Source organism: Nannobrachium achirus, assembly GCF_963921795.1.
Source record: "Nannobrachium achirus genome assembly, chromosome: 9".
Taxonomy (NCBI): Eukaryota; Metazoa; Chordata; class Actinopteri; order Myctophiformes; family Myctophidae; genus Nannobrachium; species Nannobrachium achirus.
Window position 1 is genome coordinate 12797543 of NC_137818.1, and position 19333 is coordinate 12816875.

Consider the following 19333-nt stretch of genomic DNA (forward strand, 5'->3'; position numbering starts at 1 on the left):
CATGCGTTGAAGGTCCCCATTACAAATGGTCTCCGACAACGCATGAGTGCATTGGACGGGATGCTGTGGTCAGACAGAACCCTCCCTCGTTCCCGTGGGTTTGAGGTCCTGTCGTCATGATGCCCTCCGGAAGGGGGACCAGCACCAGCACTTTGGCTATTTGAAAATAGCCGGTTTACAATCTCTCAATGTTGTGAGCTTGTAGATCTGCTATTTTCAAATCATTGTATACATTTTGAAAACATGAAATGGAAGATTTCTGCTTCATGAGCACTTTTACTTTTGGTACTTCAAGGAACATTTTGATGCCAATACTTGTGTACTTTTACTGAAGTACATTCTGAATTATATACTTTTACTTGTAACAGAGTATTACTTTTCTAAATTGTAGTATTAATACTTCAGTAAAAAAGTAAGTAGGCTACTTTTCCCATCACTGCCAGCATATAGGTCATGTTCCTCATTGTAGATGGTGTTGAAACTGTGTGCATTCCATAGGCTACTGTTGTTGTATGTAGAGTGTGCCCTGTTTGACTGTTTGTTGTCTGGTAAGTTCCAGTAAAGAGGGTGAGAGCTCTTTCTTTCTCTCTCTTGTTGATTGAAAATGTCACTAGCTACAGGCCAGGGGTGAAGTAGCCTAATGTTGAAGAGAATGAAAACACCATCTGAATATAAAGGTATGTAGTATACAGTATAATGACATTCTGTGGCCACTTGGACAAGGTACCCCCCAGGCCCCCCCACCCCACTTTTCTCGCACCACTGAAGAAGATTAAGTAAAAACCAACCAAATGTAAAATAATAATATCACATGTCATTGAAGGCTTATTATAAGCCAAATTATTATTTCATTCCAATATTATTCTAAATATGATACCCACTATTAGTGGAAATAGTGTGTTTTAGTTATTTAGCTGTTTATTCCAATTATTTTGTGTTTTTGTGTTTATTATCTGGTGTTTAGTTATTTAGCTGTTTATTAATTCATATTATTTATATTATGACTGGCACAAGCTGACAGCTACCACCACCAATGAGATGAGCTAAACGCCCAGTCGGACGTAACATCCCGGCCCCTGGTCGTAAACGGCAGATCTACAAGCTCACAATACGTCGCGTCCACCACCCGCCGTGAGCTTGCAGATCTGCTACTTTCGGCTCGACGCAAGCGCGCTTCAGCGGCCCCGCCCCTAACGTGACGCAGGCGAAACAAAACCCGGCATTTTCCAGCGGGGACAAATTCAGTTTTCAGTTGCTTTCTGTCCGTCTGAGAGAGGGCACGTAAAGGTGCTTTAGAAGCCGAACCCGTTCAAAAAACAGTATTAACAAACGTATATCGTGTTTAAAATCCACGTTCGGGAGGGTAAACCGCTTTTTTAGCTGTTTGGGACGCGAAACTGAATCGACAACAACACAGACATCCTCCATGGACAGTCGGAAACGTCAACGAGCCGCGGCCGGGGAAGAGGAGCAGTGCGCCGGCTTCCAGACGCCGCTGAAGCGGGTGTCCTGCGTGGCCGTGGCGCAGGACGCGGACTTCATGGGCTGGACTGTGGACGACGTGTGCGCCTACCTGCACCGCCAAGGGCTGCAGGAATGGGAGAGCAAGTTCAGAGGTGTGTAGGCTACTGTGTATCTGTACATGCGTTTTATGATCTGCTCTGTCTGGTATCTATCTGTTGGGCTAGTTAGTAGGTTAACGGTGACTTGACTTTTTCGGGTAAAGTCGCGTACTTTCATTTTAGCACTATTAGCCTTATAGCCCAGGGCTCTTCAACGTTTTCAGGCCAAGGACCCCTTAGTTGAGAGAGAGATGAAGCAGGGACCCGGACCCCCCACAAATTGTTCATAGATTCCATATAGTTTCATCATCGTTTGACAGCCCAATCATCGGTGTATTTTGGATTCATGTCAGTTTGTGTTTTCAGATATTTAACCACTTGAACCGTTAATACTTAATAAACTTGACCTTTCACTCTGTACTTAGTCAGCTCCTCTTCCCCTTACACCAAAGCTCTTTGCCGAAAATAGCTGATCTACAAGCTCACAGTGAGCTTGTAGATCTGCTATTTTTGGCAATTGGTTAATGTAAAAAAGGAGAGAGGTTTCTATCACACAAAGATTTGGAGGACCCTCTGTAGTGACTCTGAGGACCCCCTAGGGGTCCTGGACCCCCTATTGAAGACCCTTGCATTAGCCTACACATGTCAGACAGTTGACCTGAAAAAACCTATAAGAAGATCAAAATGGGAGGTAGGCCTACATGTCCTGTCTCTTTTGTACATAAATAGTGTTTGACATCATGTCAATTAGTACAATTACAATCCAATAACAAAATATATTCATGTCAATGACATATTTTTGTTATTTTGTTATTTAGATTTGGACCCCAGTGGAAACATTAAGTCCCCAGGACGTTTTTTGTGTCATCCTTTTAGATTTACTGTCTTACTGTATCACGTGATGTTTACATGTATGGTTTAAGGTGGTGGGAGAACCTTATGTGTGTAGTATTGTTTTTGTTCAGTTGTGTGGTGCTTGAGGACTCTTGAAAACAAGATAACATTTTAAATACAAGCATCAATCTTCTTCGTGGTTCTGCTCTAATTTTGCTTCACACAAAACAAAAATGTTTTCACAGGGCAGCGTGTGCTGTAATATTTTATTTACTGAAGGAATGTTTCATTCTGCAAGAGCAAGCAGAGATAGTTATGCCATAGTTACATGAACTTTATTGGCTGTCACATTGGCAATCACATGATGACATTGGATTGGATTAACTACACATTTCACTTGCAATGCTCTGTATAGATAGTACTTATGATGACAACACCAAACCAAACCTGACTGATGTGCTGTGCATTAGACATGACTGTCAGTTTACACAAAAACACTGGCAGTGATTGTAGAGATTTACAGATACAATCCCCCCCCCCCCCCCCCCCCCCTCTCTGGGTTCCTTGAGGGGGTTCCAAATGGACCCTCACCCTTGAAATTAAAATGTTTGAGAACCACTGATCTAGGAATAAATAAAAATGTAGAGCAGCTAAGAGTTAGTAAAATAAATATGTACTGTATGTAAATATATACATATACAAATATGTAAATAGTGAGACATCAACTGAAGTGTTCAAAATGCGAAATAATTGATGATAAATTACATGGTATTGGAATGGCATAGATTGACATACTCGCCGATACCAGCATTTGCTACTTGCCAGTTGTACTGAGTATAATATCTAAACTACCTTTTGTATTTCCGTGTCTGTTCAAACAGAGGAAAGAATCAATGGTGTGGCGCTTCGATACCTCTCGGAAGAGCACCTGGAGCAAATGAGCATAGGGTAAGTATTCTGTCCCTGTAGTGTTGTTTGTTTAATGTTGTTTTTCTTCATATTGACTGTGGTTGATAATATAGCTTTAGCTACTATGACTATGTCAACTGCCAACAATAACCGCTCTGAATCTGATGGCTAACTTTGGCGATCTCATTGATCCTTAATTTATCTTTCTCTATCCCTTTCTCTCGCTCTATCTATCTGTCCCTTTCTCTCTGTCTCTTCTCTCTCTCTCTCTCTCTAGCCCCCTTGGTGTGCGTCTACACATCCATCACTGTCTCAGGAAGCTTTGGCAGATAACTGCAGAGCCTAACAAGGTAATTTACGCTATGTGTGTCTTCTCAAAACTCTGAATTATAATGACAACTTTAGACACAAACAGACAAAGGAGGCAAACTGAGAGATGCCACGGTCAGTTTATGGGCCCAAATAGCAAATACCAGAAGACAAACAGATACCCCAGTAGTTTTGGTCTCAACTGTGACTGGTTAGAATTACATTACTTATTGAACTGTGGACACACAGTGCAGGTCAACAAATGTCCATTCTTGGTAGGAATGGACAGTTTCCAAGTGGCCAAAACAAGTTGTTGGGAAGAGATCTTAGCAAGAGACTAGTGCTTTGTTGTATGAGAGAGGAGTTCAACTACATTATACAATAATGTGTGACACCTTTTTTCCAGCATTTTGGTATTCCTTGTTAAGCATAACACTTCTAAGTTCATTATAAATATATATTTATATAAAAAGAAATCCTGTACTCACCTAATTTCCTGTCTAAATAGATAGTGAAATGAAGAAATACTTTCAGGTTTTAACTTGACTTGTTCCTCTGTCAGGTTTTTAACGACCCCATCCATGGGCACATTGAGTTGCACCCCGTTCTCATCAGTATCATTGACACACCACAGTTCCAGAGACTTCGCAACATCAAGCAGCTGGGAGCGACATACTGGGTGTTCCCCGGAGCGTCCCACAACCGCTTTGAGCACTGCATTGGGTAGGCTATGACACTCTAGTGTATTTCATATAGTTCGGGCGAGTGCCCTTAGGCAGCGGAGAAGTTCCGATAACAACATAACCAACACCTTCTAGTTGTTGACCTTTTTAAAAAGAAAAAAACACGTCAACTTCATTTCATTGTAATAAAGATATTCAATAGAAATGTGTAATTTAAGGCCATATTAAGCTACTATGTCCCTGAACTTCACATGAAAACTGCTAGCCTAGCCAGATTTCTTCATTCCGAGCAACTTCCTCCACTCCCTCAGGGAGTATACTGAGGTGTTCCCAAGCCAGTTTGGAGATATAATCCTGCCATCTGGTCTTTCGTCTGCCACGGGGTCTCCTCCCAGTGGGATGTGCATCGAGGACCTTCCTAGGAAGGCGCTCGGGGGGCATGCGTACTAGATGCCCGAACCACCTAAGCTGACTCATTTCCAAGTGTAAGAGCAGCGGTTCTACTCCAAGTCTCTCTCGGGTGACTGAACTTCTCACCCTATCTCTAAGGGAGATACCAGCCACCCGTCTGAGGAAACCCATTTCGTCCGCTTGCACCCGCGACCTTATACTTTCGGTCATGATCCACACTTCATGACCATAGGTGAGAGTAGGAACGAAGATTGCTTGGTAGACAGAGAGCTTAGCATATAATCCTATTGATGTGAAATATTGTGTTGTTAATGTGTTGTTGCAGGGTGGGGCACCTTGCAGGAAGGCTGGTCCAAGCTTTAGATGAGAGGCAACCGGAGCTGCTCATCTCTGTCAGAGACATCCTTTGTGTACAGATCGCTGGACTCTGTCATGACCTGGGTATGATGATAAAGAACCACACCGCAACTGCCATCCTCCTCACACACAGAGGCTCATAAGTTCTGTCGAGTCAGACTGTTACCCACAAACCATATATTGTTGCTGTTGGGCAGAAACCTCCTATCCATATTCTAACTTTTTTGCTGTTTTTCGTAAATGAACGTCCTACTTCATACATGGGCAACTGGCGGCCCGGGGGCCACATGCAGCCCCCACCTTCACTTAATGTGGCCCATAGGTTAATATCGGCATACTGATATATTATATTAATTCCAAACATGCAAACCAGGACCTGCTTTAATTACTTCAGTCCATATTAGTAGTTTTTGATGACTAGTATTAAAATTATATTATTTTTTAAACATATTGTAAGTATAACTAAATGCATTTGAGTATAACTAAAAAATAGCAAAGAAATGCCAGTCTACAAGTGGATAACACGCAGCATTGTGACACGTTTTGCGCTTGACTGGCTATTTTTAGCTACTTATTCATGACAGTAGAATGATAGAGTGGGACATTAACTTACAAAATAAGTTGCGTTCAAATATGGAGATAAGAGGTTTCTGTCGACAGCAACAGTACGCAATGTGACCCCCTGGAGTGAGTGTGGAAATACAGTGGCCCCCTCTATCATCAAAGTTGCCCACCCCAGTCCTACTTGATCACACTACAGCGTCACACAAAAGCATCAAAAGTAACAGATCCGAAGAGAACTGTTCAAGCTGACAGAGACGATACACTTTATTGACCACCCCGCATTCTTTTCCTCTACACCAAATCTCTTCGCAACGGGCCACGTTGTGATCTTGTAGATCGTCTGTTTTCCCCTCATGACATGCCCAGAATTCGGAACAGCCAGGGATAATTGCAGGGTGCAAATCCAACTTTACCATAACCGAAATAAAGTTTTAAGCGGCATTATGTCACTTTTTTTTAGATGAATAAAATGTAATTTTGTCCAGTCTGTATGGTAGAGAATGTTAATTCAATATAACTTATACAATTGGGGCGTCAACATTCCACTTGCCAGTAAATGAAGAACATCTCTCCTCGTGCTTCTTCCATATCCAGGACATGGGCCGTTCAGCCACATGTTTGACGGGATGTTCATCCCCAAGGTGCGTCCAGGATATAATTGGAAGGTAAGAAATGACTCAAGTACCGACTCATTTTATTGTTACGGGTTGCCTCATTTCATTCTCATGTATTACCTGTTTAGTTTTCAATACATTCAAGGAAAGAAAATGGAGCATCGTTGTAGCTACGAAAGACAGGCATGGGAGGTCCCCAATCCCCATGCCTACTTGGGTTTTAAAATTCAAGATTTTACAAATAAACCTTTTGGTTACAAAATATACAACAACGTGGCGCACACGATAGGAGGCTTCAATGGTTGCATTAACTTTACTGACCATCTTCATGAAAACAGACCATGCAGTTGTTACAGATGACAAATACATTTTCCGAATGGAACATCCTTATTTTCCCATTCTGCCATCATCTGTATTGTCGTCTCTATCCCGAACTCATTCCAATATACTATAATTTCGTCCCTCATGTAGGGGCATGTAGACGGGTAATACACAGGCTAGTAAGCAGCACAGCGGCAGCTAATAACATTCATGATGTGCGTGTTAGATTTAGGCGTGACCGAAACCATGGGTGTGCCAGTGTGCCTGTGTACAAGCATAGACAGTAGTCAACAGTATTGGCAACGGCTTTATATGACCTTGATTTAGGCAGACTGAAGCTCACTACTACATGCTCTGCATTCCTCCCTGCCACTACTGCCAATCCTCTGCACCTCCCCAGCCTCCTCCCTGTGGTAACTTTCAGAATACACAGGTGTAAAAGAGTGGGTGAAGTTATTTTTATGTGCAAGCTCTCAACAATACAGTACAGCATGGTACATACAGTAAGAGCAATTTGTACTTTTTGGGGGGCACAAATCAGGCTTATTATGCTTGACTCTTGAGGTGTGAAAAGAGGAAGAAGGGAACACAGAACAGAAATAACAGGAAAGCACAATGTGCCTCCCTGTTATTTTTGTCCTGTGTTCCTTTTTTGTTCTGTGTTCCTTTCCAATTCTCTATTCACAGTCACACCTAGACAATGATGTCAAATAAACAAAGTCCAGTATACATAAAGTGCATGATAAAACATTTGCAATGGATAAATGATAAGTGTATCTCAGAATCAACTTTATTTGAAAAACAAATAAGCTGTACCCAATGCTAACTCATAAGGTCTTTTCTTGTATTCTAAACAAACACTAGGCAAGGCATGTTCATTTGTATAATATCTTTCACACACAAAGGCAATTCAATTCAACCCTTGGATACAGTCAGTGTGGAAGATGGCTGATGAGATGCTAGCAGCAGGTGTTGGCGACACTATGAGGCTCGAGTCTAGGCACTGTGGGTTAATTCCTGAAAATGTTTCAAATCAGTCAATGGCAACTATGTTACTTTTGTGAAATCTTTTATACTTTCACATTTAATTTTCCTCTGATGCAGTGTAGCGCTTGCATCTCATCATGTACTGTAGGATTGGTATGATTGGATGTTTTCTGTTTACACTCGCATGACTAACAGGTCATTTTGACCTGTTTTTGAGATTTAGAAATGGAATTAGATCGCTCAGGAAACACTCAAAACATTTCATTTCATATTTACAAAACGTCTCAAATGGTAGAAAAAAAACAAGACTTTGCTTGTATGATAAGGAAAAATCATGAAAGGGAAAATTTCTCAGAGTTTCCCGAGCAAACCCAAATCACCTCAAAATCTCAAAATCAGGTTCAGTCATGCGAGTGTTAACCTTTTCACACTTTTTTCTGCTACCAAAAAGAAAACGTTATGATTACAACATAATTCCTAAGTTAAGTATCTTCGTCTTCAAGAGCAGGGCCTCTTTAGTTCCAGGAACGATTGACCCTGGTACCAAACCAAGGTTCAGGAACCATCTTTGGGTTGACGTTCCTGTGGGCAGAAACTCCTTTTCCGTTCTGTTCCAGACTAGTGCTGCACCAACCTGTTATTAGTGAGGCACACTAACTAACTGGACCGGGCAGAATCTGATGGCTGTGGTCTATCTACAAACCAAAAGAAAGATGTTGTGTACTGTAATGAATACAGTTATAGAAAAGGTAGTTTTTAGCTGCATTTCTGTATGATTGTGGATTAAAGGTGTTAAAAGTATCCATACGGGTATGTTTTCAGAATGATCAATGAAATGTCCTAAATCAACAGAAAACTAAATTCATATTATTTTCCAGGGCTCATCACAGTTGCAACCATAGACATTGTATGTTCCCAGATCTTACATGATAACTTCCAAAGGGCAATAGATGTAACTGTGCTAAATTAACCCTGGGAGTGTATAAAGAGAAAGAGTCCACTCTCTTACCATAAGACGTTGGGTTTTAATAATTTTATTGTCACAAGCATTTAAAGTGCTGCAACATTGCAGGCAGTGATATTATTGTATTGTAAAAAGCCTTGCAAATAGCATAAGAACAAAACGAATTGTGTGTGCGGCTGTGCATATTTATTTATATTTTGGAAAGGAGTAAGTATTCTCTTCGATAGTCTATCAAATAAGCCAATTGCCAACTGTGTAGCAGTACCCCATCTAGATTTCTATTAAAGCACATGCCAAGGTGTTATTGTTGTACTATGTAGCAGTTGGTGTCAGCTGAGCAGTACTGATAAGGACTAGGCTAGTGACAAATAACGCTCTGATAAGGCTGAGCGATAAGAACTGTCATGTTCATAGGCCTGCTCTACCATTATGACAAACGTGAGGGAGATAAGAACTTAATGTGTCTTTGTATCTTAAGCTCTTAAAGTAGACATTAGATAAGTTTAATCCAACACCACTGTTTACAGAGCGACAACGACCGCGTACAACACACACAGACAAAGACAGGGACACAGACATAATATGATACACTGGTGCACACCTGCACGCAGAGGACCATATCATGTCATACACGCACCCCGTGGCCGCAAACGAGAAGAGACCGCAGAGAGATCGCAGCACCTGTAACGCAGGCACATGGGACAGACATGGCATTCAGTTAAAGCCCACGTAACATGACAACATGCCAACTGACAACATACCCTGTGCAATCCTGCCATGACATAACCAGTCGTGTTGCACACAATTCATTCTATATGCGTCCAACATGCATATCTTTGGGTAGACAGAATGCCGCACATCAATCCCTGCTAATGGGATTGAGCAGGGATTCTGCCCGTTACATAGCGCTGGGTAGACTGCCCAGCCTGACCGGAGGAAAATGTGCTTCGTGATACACTCCTTTCCCATTTATGTTCATCTTTGTGTCGTCATACCTGTGTGTCTTGCAGCATGAGACTGCATCCCTGGCCATGTTTGACTACCTGGTGAAGGTGAATGGCCTGGAGTCAGTGATGGAGCATCATGGCCTGGTGTTGCCAGAGGACCTCATCTTCATCAAGGAGCAAATCGCCGGACCCCTGGACACCTCTGCCTCTCTCAGCCAGGGGGCGCCGGTCAGTCAGTCGTACAGTAACAACCAAACCCTGCCACAGACACGATGCATGGATTACGGTTCTCGGTCCCCTCACCTGATTTCTGTCATTTGGATTCCAGAGAGTCCAATGTTTTTTCTCTTTGCTAACACATGTTTTTTTCTAAAGCAGTGGTTCTCAAACTAGTTTGTGCCAAGGATGGACCCCCATATACATTTGGCAGCCGTGGACCCCCAGTTGAAAATGGTTTTCTGCCAGGGTCCCCTAAAAGAGATTTGTTTAAAAAATGCTAAATTATTCAAAACCTTTCCCTCAAGATATTTAAACATCTTTCAAAAATGGCAGACTACAGTAGTAAATAGATTTGAGTTATTTTAGTATATATATATATATATATATATATATTTTTTTTTTTTTTTTTTTACATACTATCAATATAATACATGTTCTTCCATGAAGGTTACACCCTTAAACTGATTTCTTCAGCCTGTTAGCTGTATGAGGAATAACCTCAGCACAGGGGTGACATAGCACATTTTGACATATTGTGTTAAAACTCATTTAGTGCCAGCATATTTTCCAATTTGGGTGGGTATATGTGGCTGTGCCCACTATGTGTCCAAGATTTGATCAAGTTTTTTCTTTCTTTTTTTTAGAATGTTTTCTATTAGATTATGCAATAAAAGGCAAAACCCGGTGATTTTCGGGATAGGCACCACGGACATGAAAATAACTACCCGGAAATCTTTGGGATAGGCACTAGATGAGTTTAGGAAACAGTGCTAGTATGACATTTCACAAATCGCAGATTGGTACATGGCCTAAGAAAACCTTTTCAGTCATGAGATTTTATTTTCCATTAATCCCTGCAGAATGAGAGCCTTCAGAATTCAGAAAATGTTTAACAATGTGAAATTATCTTTATTGTAAATCTTTTATTGTGTTACACATTGAGATGTATCAGTCTGTGTCTGATGTCTTACTTTTTTTCTCCACAGTGGCCTTACAAAGGTCGTCCCAAAGAGAAATCTTTCCTGTACGAGATCGTGGCCAACAAAAGGAACGGCATCGATGTGGACAAGTGGGACTACTTCGCCAGGTAGGATTCTCTTGTCCTCTCTGTCGATCCAATATTCTTATGATCAGTATTATGAGTTAATGTACAGTATGTGATTTCTATTATCCTGTCTGTTCCAGGGACTGCTACCACCTGGGCATCCAAAATAACTTTGACTATCGCCGCTTCCTCAAGTTTGCCCGGGTGTGCGAGGAGAATGGAAAGAAACACATCTGCACTAGAGACAAGGTCCTGAACATGCTGCACTTTCACTTAATTGATTGTTATTGTTTTTTTCTCGAAGCCAATAACGGTCACATTATTATTGTGTCAATATCGGTGGAAATATATTAGAATTATTTTTATATTGTATTGATATGCTACCGATAATATGGTGCGTCACTAGTTCGGGATCTTCCATGCATTCTTGTGGAAATTATTCTTGTAGTGAAAATAATTAAAACTCTTTCATTGTGATATCTTGACTTAATAATTTTCACATTGCCATATTTGCTAAGCGTTATATATAAAAGCAAGGCTGTGGTTTCTAGTGATTTTAGGAAAGCTAAGGACGCATTGTTGGGCTTGAAGCGGAGCGGCTTAGCTGTTCTAATCTAAAGTCACGTTAAAGCATGACCTCGTGGGGCTTACAGTATAACTTGAATGAATTGTTTCCAACAGGAGGTAGGTAATCTGTACGACCTGTTCCACACCAGAAACTGCCTCCACAGACGAGCGTACCAGCACAAAGTGGGAAACATCATCGAGACCATGTAAGTAGTACTCACTGCACGCAAAGGTTGTTGTGTTTTGTTTGTTATGTAAGTTTTTGTTATTTCGTTTTATTAATTGAACCACTTAAACCCTATACTTAGTTGATACGTAGTCCCAAGGGCTCTACACTAAATATCTTGGCCGAAAGAATAGCCGACGTACAAGCTCACAACGCATCACATTGTGAGCTTGTAGATGTGCTATTTTCAGTGAAATGTTCTCCCCCAGTGGTTAACTGTAATAACTTTGCTGGCACACTGGCACTTTGATAACACCATTGGTTTAGTCTGTTACACTATGTTTTGTCCCCGTCGGCGAGTGGTTCACATGTTGTGCAATCCACAGAGGAAAAAAAGAAAATGAATAATAGACAGGGTTCCCATGGTCATGAAATTCCTGAAAATATTTAGAAATCCCAGGCCTGAAAAAGTTTTGGAATTAATCAAATGTTTGGATACAATTTATAGTAAAAAAAAAATGAAATCTGTATGTATAAAGGGCTACGGACATCACGTGACAAAAATAATACATCTACAACATCTGTATGTTGCACAGTGATACATTGTTAGCTTGTAGATCTGTTCTGTTTGGTACATGACCACCTTTGCTCGAGTCTGTCTTGGTGCTTTGATTGAACACTGATGTACAGTACAGAGCCTCATTATTGCACCATATGATTGCTATAGGCCTGGAAATGGGGTAAAATACATTGGAAAAGTTGTTAAAATGTGTGGGAACCCTGAATAGACAATATGTGCTTTTCTGCTGCCGTTGTGCAGGATTACAGAGGCCTTCATCAAAGCAGACCCACACATGCAGATACCAGGCTCGGGAGGGAAGATGTTTACGCTCTCCACAGCCATAGATGACATGGAGGCCTACACCAAGCTGACTGGTGAGTAGCAATGATAGAATAATAAGTATAATCTTTATTTATAGGGTACCCTTCAGACATTAATGTGGTTCAAAGTGCTTTACAAAAAAACAGGTTAAACAAAGCAATACGTTAAAGTTAAGTCAAGAGTAAAATTAAAAAGGAGGAAAAAAAACTGTTAAAAGGAGATCAGTTAAAGGCAAGGTCATAGAAGTGGGTTTTTAGCTGCATCTAAAAGTCATAGAGCGAGGCCTGTCTGATAGGCAGGAGTACATTCCAATGTTGCCACGTCAGCCCATTATAAGGGATTTTCCATCTTGTCCTTCTGTTAAGTCGCTTGTAAATTATTGGTCTTTCTTTTTTCTTCTTTTTTTTTTCTTGTTTCCAAAGTGTAGTTGCTTATTTTGGGCTTGCTTCCTACTGTTGTTTAAACCAGTGGTTCTTAAGCATTTTCATGTCAAGGAGCCCCAAATTAATATGCATTTATTAGGCCACATATGAAGATTGCAAAGTGCCACAGACCACCCCCATTCAAGATTTGGGTGTTTAAAATGTTTCAAGCCTATTCCAAAACTTTCAAAGACAATTCACTTGTATTTCCTTTGAAAATAGCAGATATACAAGCCCACAACGCATCTCAATGCGAAGCATTGTGGGCTTGTAGATCACCTATTTTCAAACGGCTTTAAAGTGCTCTTTTAGACTACCGTACTCGCTTCGTTTGGGCTTGTTTTCATATGGTTGGTTTGGTTGTTTCTTTCACAAAAGCTGGGAACACTGGTTATATAGAGGCCGTCTGTACTGTGAGGCTCATGTTTGTAGAACACCATGAAATACAACCATGATAAAACCTGCCTCGTCTCTCTGTGCCAATTGTGGTAAATGTCAAATCACATGAAGCCACATCTTTGCCTGTACTTGTGGTAAATGTCAAATCGCATGATCCACATCTTTGCCTGTACTTGTGGTAAATGTCAAATCACATGATGCCACATCTTTGCCTGCACCTGTGGTAAATGTCAAATCACACGATGCCACATCTTTGCCTGTACTTGTGCAATGAAATAATTGGTTTGTTATTCAGTCTGGTGCATCATCACCTGATTTAATTCACTGTAATGTTCCTAAGCCTATTAACCCTGACAGCCAAAGCTGTCAACGGATAAGGGAGGTGTTCCAACACATAAATAATTTCGGCACAAACCATAACCTTAGCACACAGAGTCGTAGACCAACAGATAACACACACACACATGCACAAACACAGGCAGACATGGAATAAGTGGTTTTTATCTAGTCTAGAGCTAGATCCATATATCGGTCTGGCCGATAATACGTCCATTATTTGACTTTTACCGGTGTCTGTAATTATGCAGCAAATGTGTCCCTATTTTGGGCATGTCATTCTAGGGGAACAACATTCTCGGAGAGATCGTCTATTTCATTAAAAGATATGTATAGGGTTTAAGTGGATAGATAAAACATTATGCCTTTATTTGTGTTTTATTTTTTATTTTTTTTGCTTGTAAGTTTCAGTAAATATTTTTCAAATGGATTATTCGAACATTTGTGGGCACTTTGTGACCAAATATCAGTCACAGACATCGGTAATCGTCATCAGACCCAGAAGTTTGGCATCAGTCAGACTCCAGTCATCTGTGCCACAAGTTTGTGGTAAAAGTCAAATGGGTGTTGGCCACAACACCCATTTGGTTTGATAGGTCAAACCGGTTCTGCTTCATTATATCATCTTTGCCTATACTTGTGCAAAGGAATATTTGTTGTTCAGTCGAGTGCCTCACCTTATTTAATTTACTGTGATGTTTCTAACCCTAACCTTTTTTACAAAGCCTTAGCTGTCAACGGTTAAGTGTTCTGAGTCTGACACATAATTTCAACAAAGCCATAACCTTTGCACGCACACACACACACACACACACACACACACACACACACACACAAAGGCTCCCTCCACCACAGGCACCACCTCCTTTTTTGTGTAGAAACAGGAACTCGGTTTGGCTCCTCCCCTTTCTTTGTCCACTTCCTGTGTTTATTCTACTAACGACAGCACTACATGTTTAAAGGACGAAAGTGTTTTATTTTTTATTTTTTTTTAATCAATCTGTTATTAGTTGTCCCACACTAGTCGCCACACTCTGCTTAACAGATGTTATGCTGTTCTGTGTTTTGCCAAGTCACAGTCACTTTGATTGGCACTTGTGCCGAATGCTCACCCCAAAACATGATTTATGAGAGTGGTGGCTTGTGTGGGACAACCACAGCATGGATGTGTTTGTAATGACAACTAGTAACGCATCCAAATAACACATGGGCTCCACTCTATGCTATGAGGGCTGCCTGGGTTCTGCAGGGGAAACTGGACAACAGGAGCATTTCTGCCTAATGGACCCCATGGACAGTCATTTGGGATCAATATAAGTAGGAAAATTAGCCTAGTTGTTATTTAGTCTGGTGTTGTCCTTTAAGACAGTGGTGCTGACAGATTCTGCTGTTGGCAGAATCTGTCTCGGAGAGATTAAGTTGAAAGTGGTTAAGAAGAGCATGGACAAGAAACTGGAAATAATTATGTTGAAAATACGACATTTCTGTTAGCCGTTGTATACAGATGAATGGACACCACTCTAACCATTATGCACAATAACAGCCCTATAGTTGATTTGCAGTTTTGCGTTGCATAACGTAAATCAGGAGGACAGAGGTGAAGACCTCCTGTTATCTTGGGAGTGACCTTTGACCCGTGTGCTACTCCGTGCCTGTGTGTCCATGGTGTGTAGATCACGTGTTTGAGCAGATCCTCTACTCGTCCTCTGATGAGCTGGCCGAGGCCAGGCAGATACTGACCAACGTAGTGCGCAGACGTCTCTACAAGTGCCTGGGTCAAACCCAAGCTGAGAAACCCATCAAAGTCACTGGGGTGTGTGTGAACTTTGTTTTACCTCTATATTTAAGTATACCATATATAAATTACATATACACTGTAGTATATCGTCGCTGTCAGGCAGAAACCTCCATATTTTAACTTTGTTTTCCTTTTTTCTTTTTTTTTTGTAAATTTGTGTCCTACTTGAATCATACGTTAACAAAGAGGCTGCAAAACAGCCAAAAGTCACGCACATCCAAGGCCAAAATAGGCCCTGCTGGACTAAAGAATAATGTATAATTAGAAAAATAAGAGCCCTCACACCAATTTATGTTCCCAAAGAGTACTTTTGCTTGTGGTAATGTTTCGAGCCTAGGCTCTTCATCAGACCTGACTTGTGGTAACGTTACCACAAGTAAACTTACTCTCTGGGATCATAAATTGGTGTGCGGACTCTTATTTTTCTACTTCTACTTGAATCATGCAACAGCATCACACAAAAATCGATTTGCTAGTTTTGAATTTGAATCCTGAAAAGTAACAGTTTGGGACATTACACCCGACAGAGACGAGAGCTATTTTGTCAATAGTCTCCATGTTAAAACATTTTCTTATATTTTCAAACATTTTCAAAAATAGTGGAACTAGCAGATCTACAAGCTCACAACGATGCGTTGTGAGCTTGTAGATCGGCCATTTCCACTATCAATGTTTTTTAAGTATAAAGTTGTCAAATGTGTCATTATTTGACACAGTAATTTCTTTGTATATTTAGGTTATGTGTCATTTCTGCCATGTGCAACTGCAAAGCCTACAAGCCAAACAGAAATGTAAATGTCAACGACAAAAACACAATTATAATTATAGTTAATTGCCATAAAATGTCATAATGGTGACGGCCCTAATTGTGAGCTTGTAGATCTGCTATATATACACGTTTGCTATTTTTGAAAAATGTTCTCTTGCCCATATAAGGACATGCGTCTGCTCTGGGCAGCGGAAGTGGCCAGAGTCAAGCCTCAGCATCCGTCTTGCTCTGGACATGCGGATGTTGAGCTGCGGCCAGAGGACCTGGTGGTCACTGTGAGTATACTATCTACTGGTCCAGTCATTCTCAACTGTTTGAATTTAATTGGAATGTAACTCTGAAAGTACGCCAATGTCGGGTTCGTTTGGTTACATGTGTATACTCTCCTAGTCAACAGACCTCTAACTCTACAAGACATTTTGAGAACCAGTGATGTAGCCCTAGGGAGTCCTAAGAGTTACTACAGGGGGGCCGCCAAATCATTGAGGGTCTTTTTTACATTAATGTTCCCCTCAGAATAGGGATGCTAGGGTTCAAGTGGTTAAAAATGTGCCACCACGACGCCACGTTACTATGTTGATAAAGTGCTATTTTCTCACTGCATTTGTGATTAAATAAGGCTGCTAGATGCTAGAATCCATAGTCTACACTCAGTATATACATTGGTCACTCTAATATTTGGAAGCTATTATGTCTGGTGCTCTTGCTCAAGATGTTTAAAATGAAGCCTGCTTTTCTCTCGCCATGGTTTCCTAGGTGATTAACCTGGACTATGGGATGAAAGAGAAGGACCCAATTAATAACGTGCGGTTCTACTGCAAGGACGACCCCACCAAACCCATCCGCATCCGCAAGAATCAGGTCACACCTCAACACTACTTTGATTGAGTTCTTTGATTGATTGATTGATTGATTGAATACTTGTATTAGTCCGAAATATACATTGCACATGGTACAGTAAGACATCATAGCTAAAAGGATAACATATGTGCATTCAGTTCATTTTTTCACATATAACATAAACCCACAACACAAAACAAGAAAATAAATAAATATAAAGTGCAGTATTGTTCAATTGAGCAGCACAGACATATTGCTGGTGTACCTCCCCCTTTGATCTCCTGCTAGATGTTATTATTTATTTTTTCAGGACCAATTAGAAAGAAACCAGTGTTACACATCCTTTAATGGATGGTGTCAGGGAGGGCATAGCATTAAAAGCTTTGCATTTAATGCCTTCTTAAACAGCATTGATTGGCAGTTCACTTGTCCACTTGTCGTTCCACTTCCCCTTATCGTTGTTCTAATTGGTTCCTGTCCTCCGCTATATATCTATCATTGAAGGTGTCTAAGCTGCTTCCAGAGACCTTTGCAGAGCAGATCATCAGAGTCTACTATAAGAAGACTGATGAACGGAGCCTGGAGGCTGCCAAGAAGCACTTTGTCCAGTGGTGTATGGACAAGAACTTCTCCAAACCTCAGGTAATGTGCAGAACACTCTCATTGTATAACATCTGACCAAGGGAGGGCGCCATTTGTCAGTAAATGATTGTTTTTGGTTTCTAATGCTTGAGACACATCAGATGGGTTGGGGATTCGGAGCTGACTTTGCATTGGGCAGACATGTTACCATGACTGATTTCAGTTCTTTGAATTCCAGCGTGAGTCCAGCTTCTCTTACTTTAAACTTGTAACTGTAACACTGCTGCTCTGCACCTTGTGGTCGGTACAGTCAAGCCCTGTAGTAACAATAGGTGTTTTATTTTAAGATTCAAGAGTGTGTGAATTGGTCAAACTAGCAAAAGTATACATGTTCAGTTGCATCTTCTATGAACAATAATGATCTCGTATATCTCAAATTGATCTGCGATGTCTTCATCTGGTTGGCTGTATTTAGAACACCAGCAACATAGGGTAAACAACAATAATACTAAAACATGGTAATTTTATGCTGCTAATTGTTTAAAAAAAACTGAAGGCTAGTGTGCTTTCATGCTATTTCATAAATTGTAGATTGTGACTTGGCCGGCCTAACAAATATTTTAAGTCCTGAGATTTTTTGCTTTAATCCCTGTGTCAATATGTATTTTCGATGAACGTTGAATTGTGATCCCCACCCTGTGTAATCCCGCAAACACATTCAATTAACAGTGTTATTTACCCATTTAGACGTGACCGCAAATCTGTGTCACTTTTTTTATATTGTATTAATTCTATAAGTGTCTTCTAAATCCTTCTTTGAAAAACCTATGCTTCTATGTCAGTGGTGCTCAAACCTTTTCATGTGAAGGACCCCAAAATGATATGTATTTGGTCTCAAACCCCCATCTCAAAATCGTTAGTTCCAGGGACCCCCAGAAGCAAAATTTTAGTTACAAATGTTCACTTAAAAAATACATACTATATTCAAAGATTTGCACACATTTTCACGACTCTTAAAAAATAGCAGATCTACGAGCTCGCAGCGTGAGCTTGTACATCTGCTATTTTCCAATAGTTGAAGCATTAAATACTTCTAGGCCTAAATGGGTTAATTAACCTTGATGACCTCCTTTCTATTGTGTTTTTGGTGCGCGCAGGACGGAGATGTGACGGCGCCAGAGCTCACCCCTCTGAAGGAGAGCTGGGCGAACAACACGGAGAGCGAAGAGGGAGAAGACGAGCGCTCCAGATGGTCCAACGTCAACGGGCAGCAGAAGGCCCGGACCAAGCTGTTCAGCAAGTGAGCAGCAAACGTCCCACTCACTCACTAGTTCTGTTGTCACTTTGATAGAAATCTATTTTTCTACCAGTAGAGGGAGTTGTTGAGCCGTGTGTGAGGAAAAGAGAAATCATGTGTGCTGTTTTTGAAGTGTGAATCGCCTTTTTTACTGAAAAGAAGATTTAGCTTTTTTACTCTCTCTTAAAAAAAAAGATATTTGGCACCCTAATCAGATCAGGATTCTTATTGTAAATAAAACTGGTGAGGAAAGCACGGGTACAAGAGGGCATGTACTAAAAACAAAAAAAGCAAGCGTCCAATTACAAGGATTTTGCAGTGTCTGATTTTATTTATTTTTTATATCATTTTAAGTTGAGGATTATTACAGTGGCGTTTAATTTGTGCCGATATTTTTATGTTGTATCGTTGTTTTATGTTCTATTAGTACCAGTAGCCCACTTTTATGTACCGTATGTGTATCATTTAGGGCCAAAGTATCAAGAGAGTACGGGTTCTCCATTCTTTTCTCTACGTCATTTAAGACCACCTCTAAAGACAGTCAAAAC

At 40.7% G+C, this 19333-nt stretch overlaps 1 protein-coding gene across 1 annotated transcript in view; it reads left to right on the plus strand.

Moving 5' to 3' along the window:
• Window positions 1-1518: 1518 nt before the first annotated feature.
• LOC308290648 (deoxynucleoside triphosphate triphosphohydrolase SAMHD1-like) overlaps window positions 1519-19333 on the plus strand; it is a gene marked incomplete at its 3' end in the record, with an annotated part of 439146 nt that continues 421331 nt past the window's right edge. Inside the window, exons 1-16 of the mRNA XM_080732559.1 lie at window positions 1519-1616; window positions 3278-3344; window positions 3583-3655; window positions 4177-4337; window positions 5034-5149; window positions 6224-6294; window positions 9526-9701; window positions 10634-10768; window positions 10867-10975; window positions 11408-11499; window positions 12280-12395; window positions 15173-15312; window positions 16234-16341; window positions 16823-16927; window positions 17411-17548; window positions 18646-18698. Of these exons, the coding sequence (XP_080588685.1) occupies window positions 1541-1616; window positions 3278-3344; window positions 3583-3655; window positions 4177-4337; window positions 5034-5149; window positions 6224-6294; window positions 9526-9701; window positions 10634-10768; window positions 10867-10975; window positions 11408-11499; window positions 12280-12395; window positions 15173-15312; window positions 16234-16341; window positions 16823-16927; window positions 17411-17548; window positions 18646-18698 (1736 nt within the window). The remainder of the gene's footprint in view (window positions 1617-3277; window positions 3345-3582; window positions 3656-4176; window positions 4338-5033; window positions 5150-6223; window positions 6295-9525; window positions 9702-10633; window positions 10769-10866; window positions 10976-11407; window positions 11500-12279; window positions 12396-15172; window positions 15313-16233; window positions 16342-16822; window positions 16928-17410; window positions 17549-18645; window positions 18699-19333) is intronic.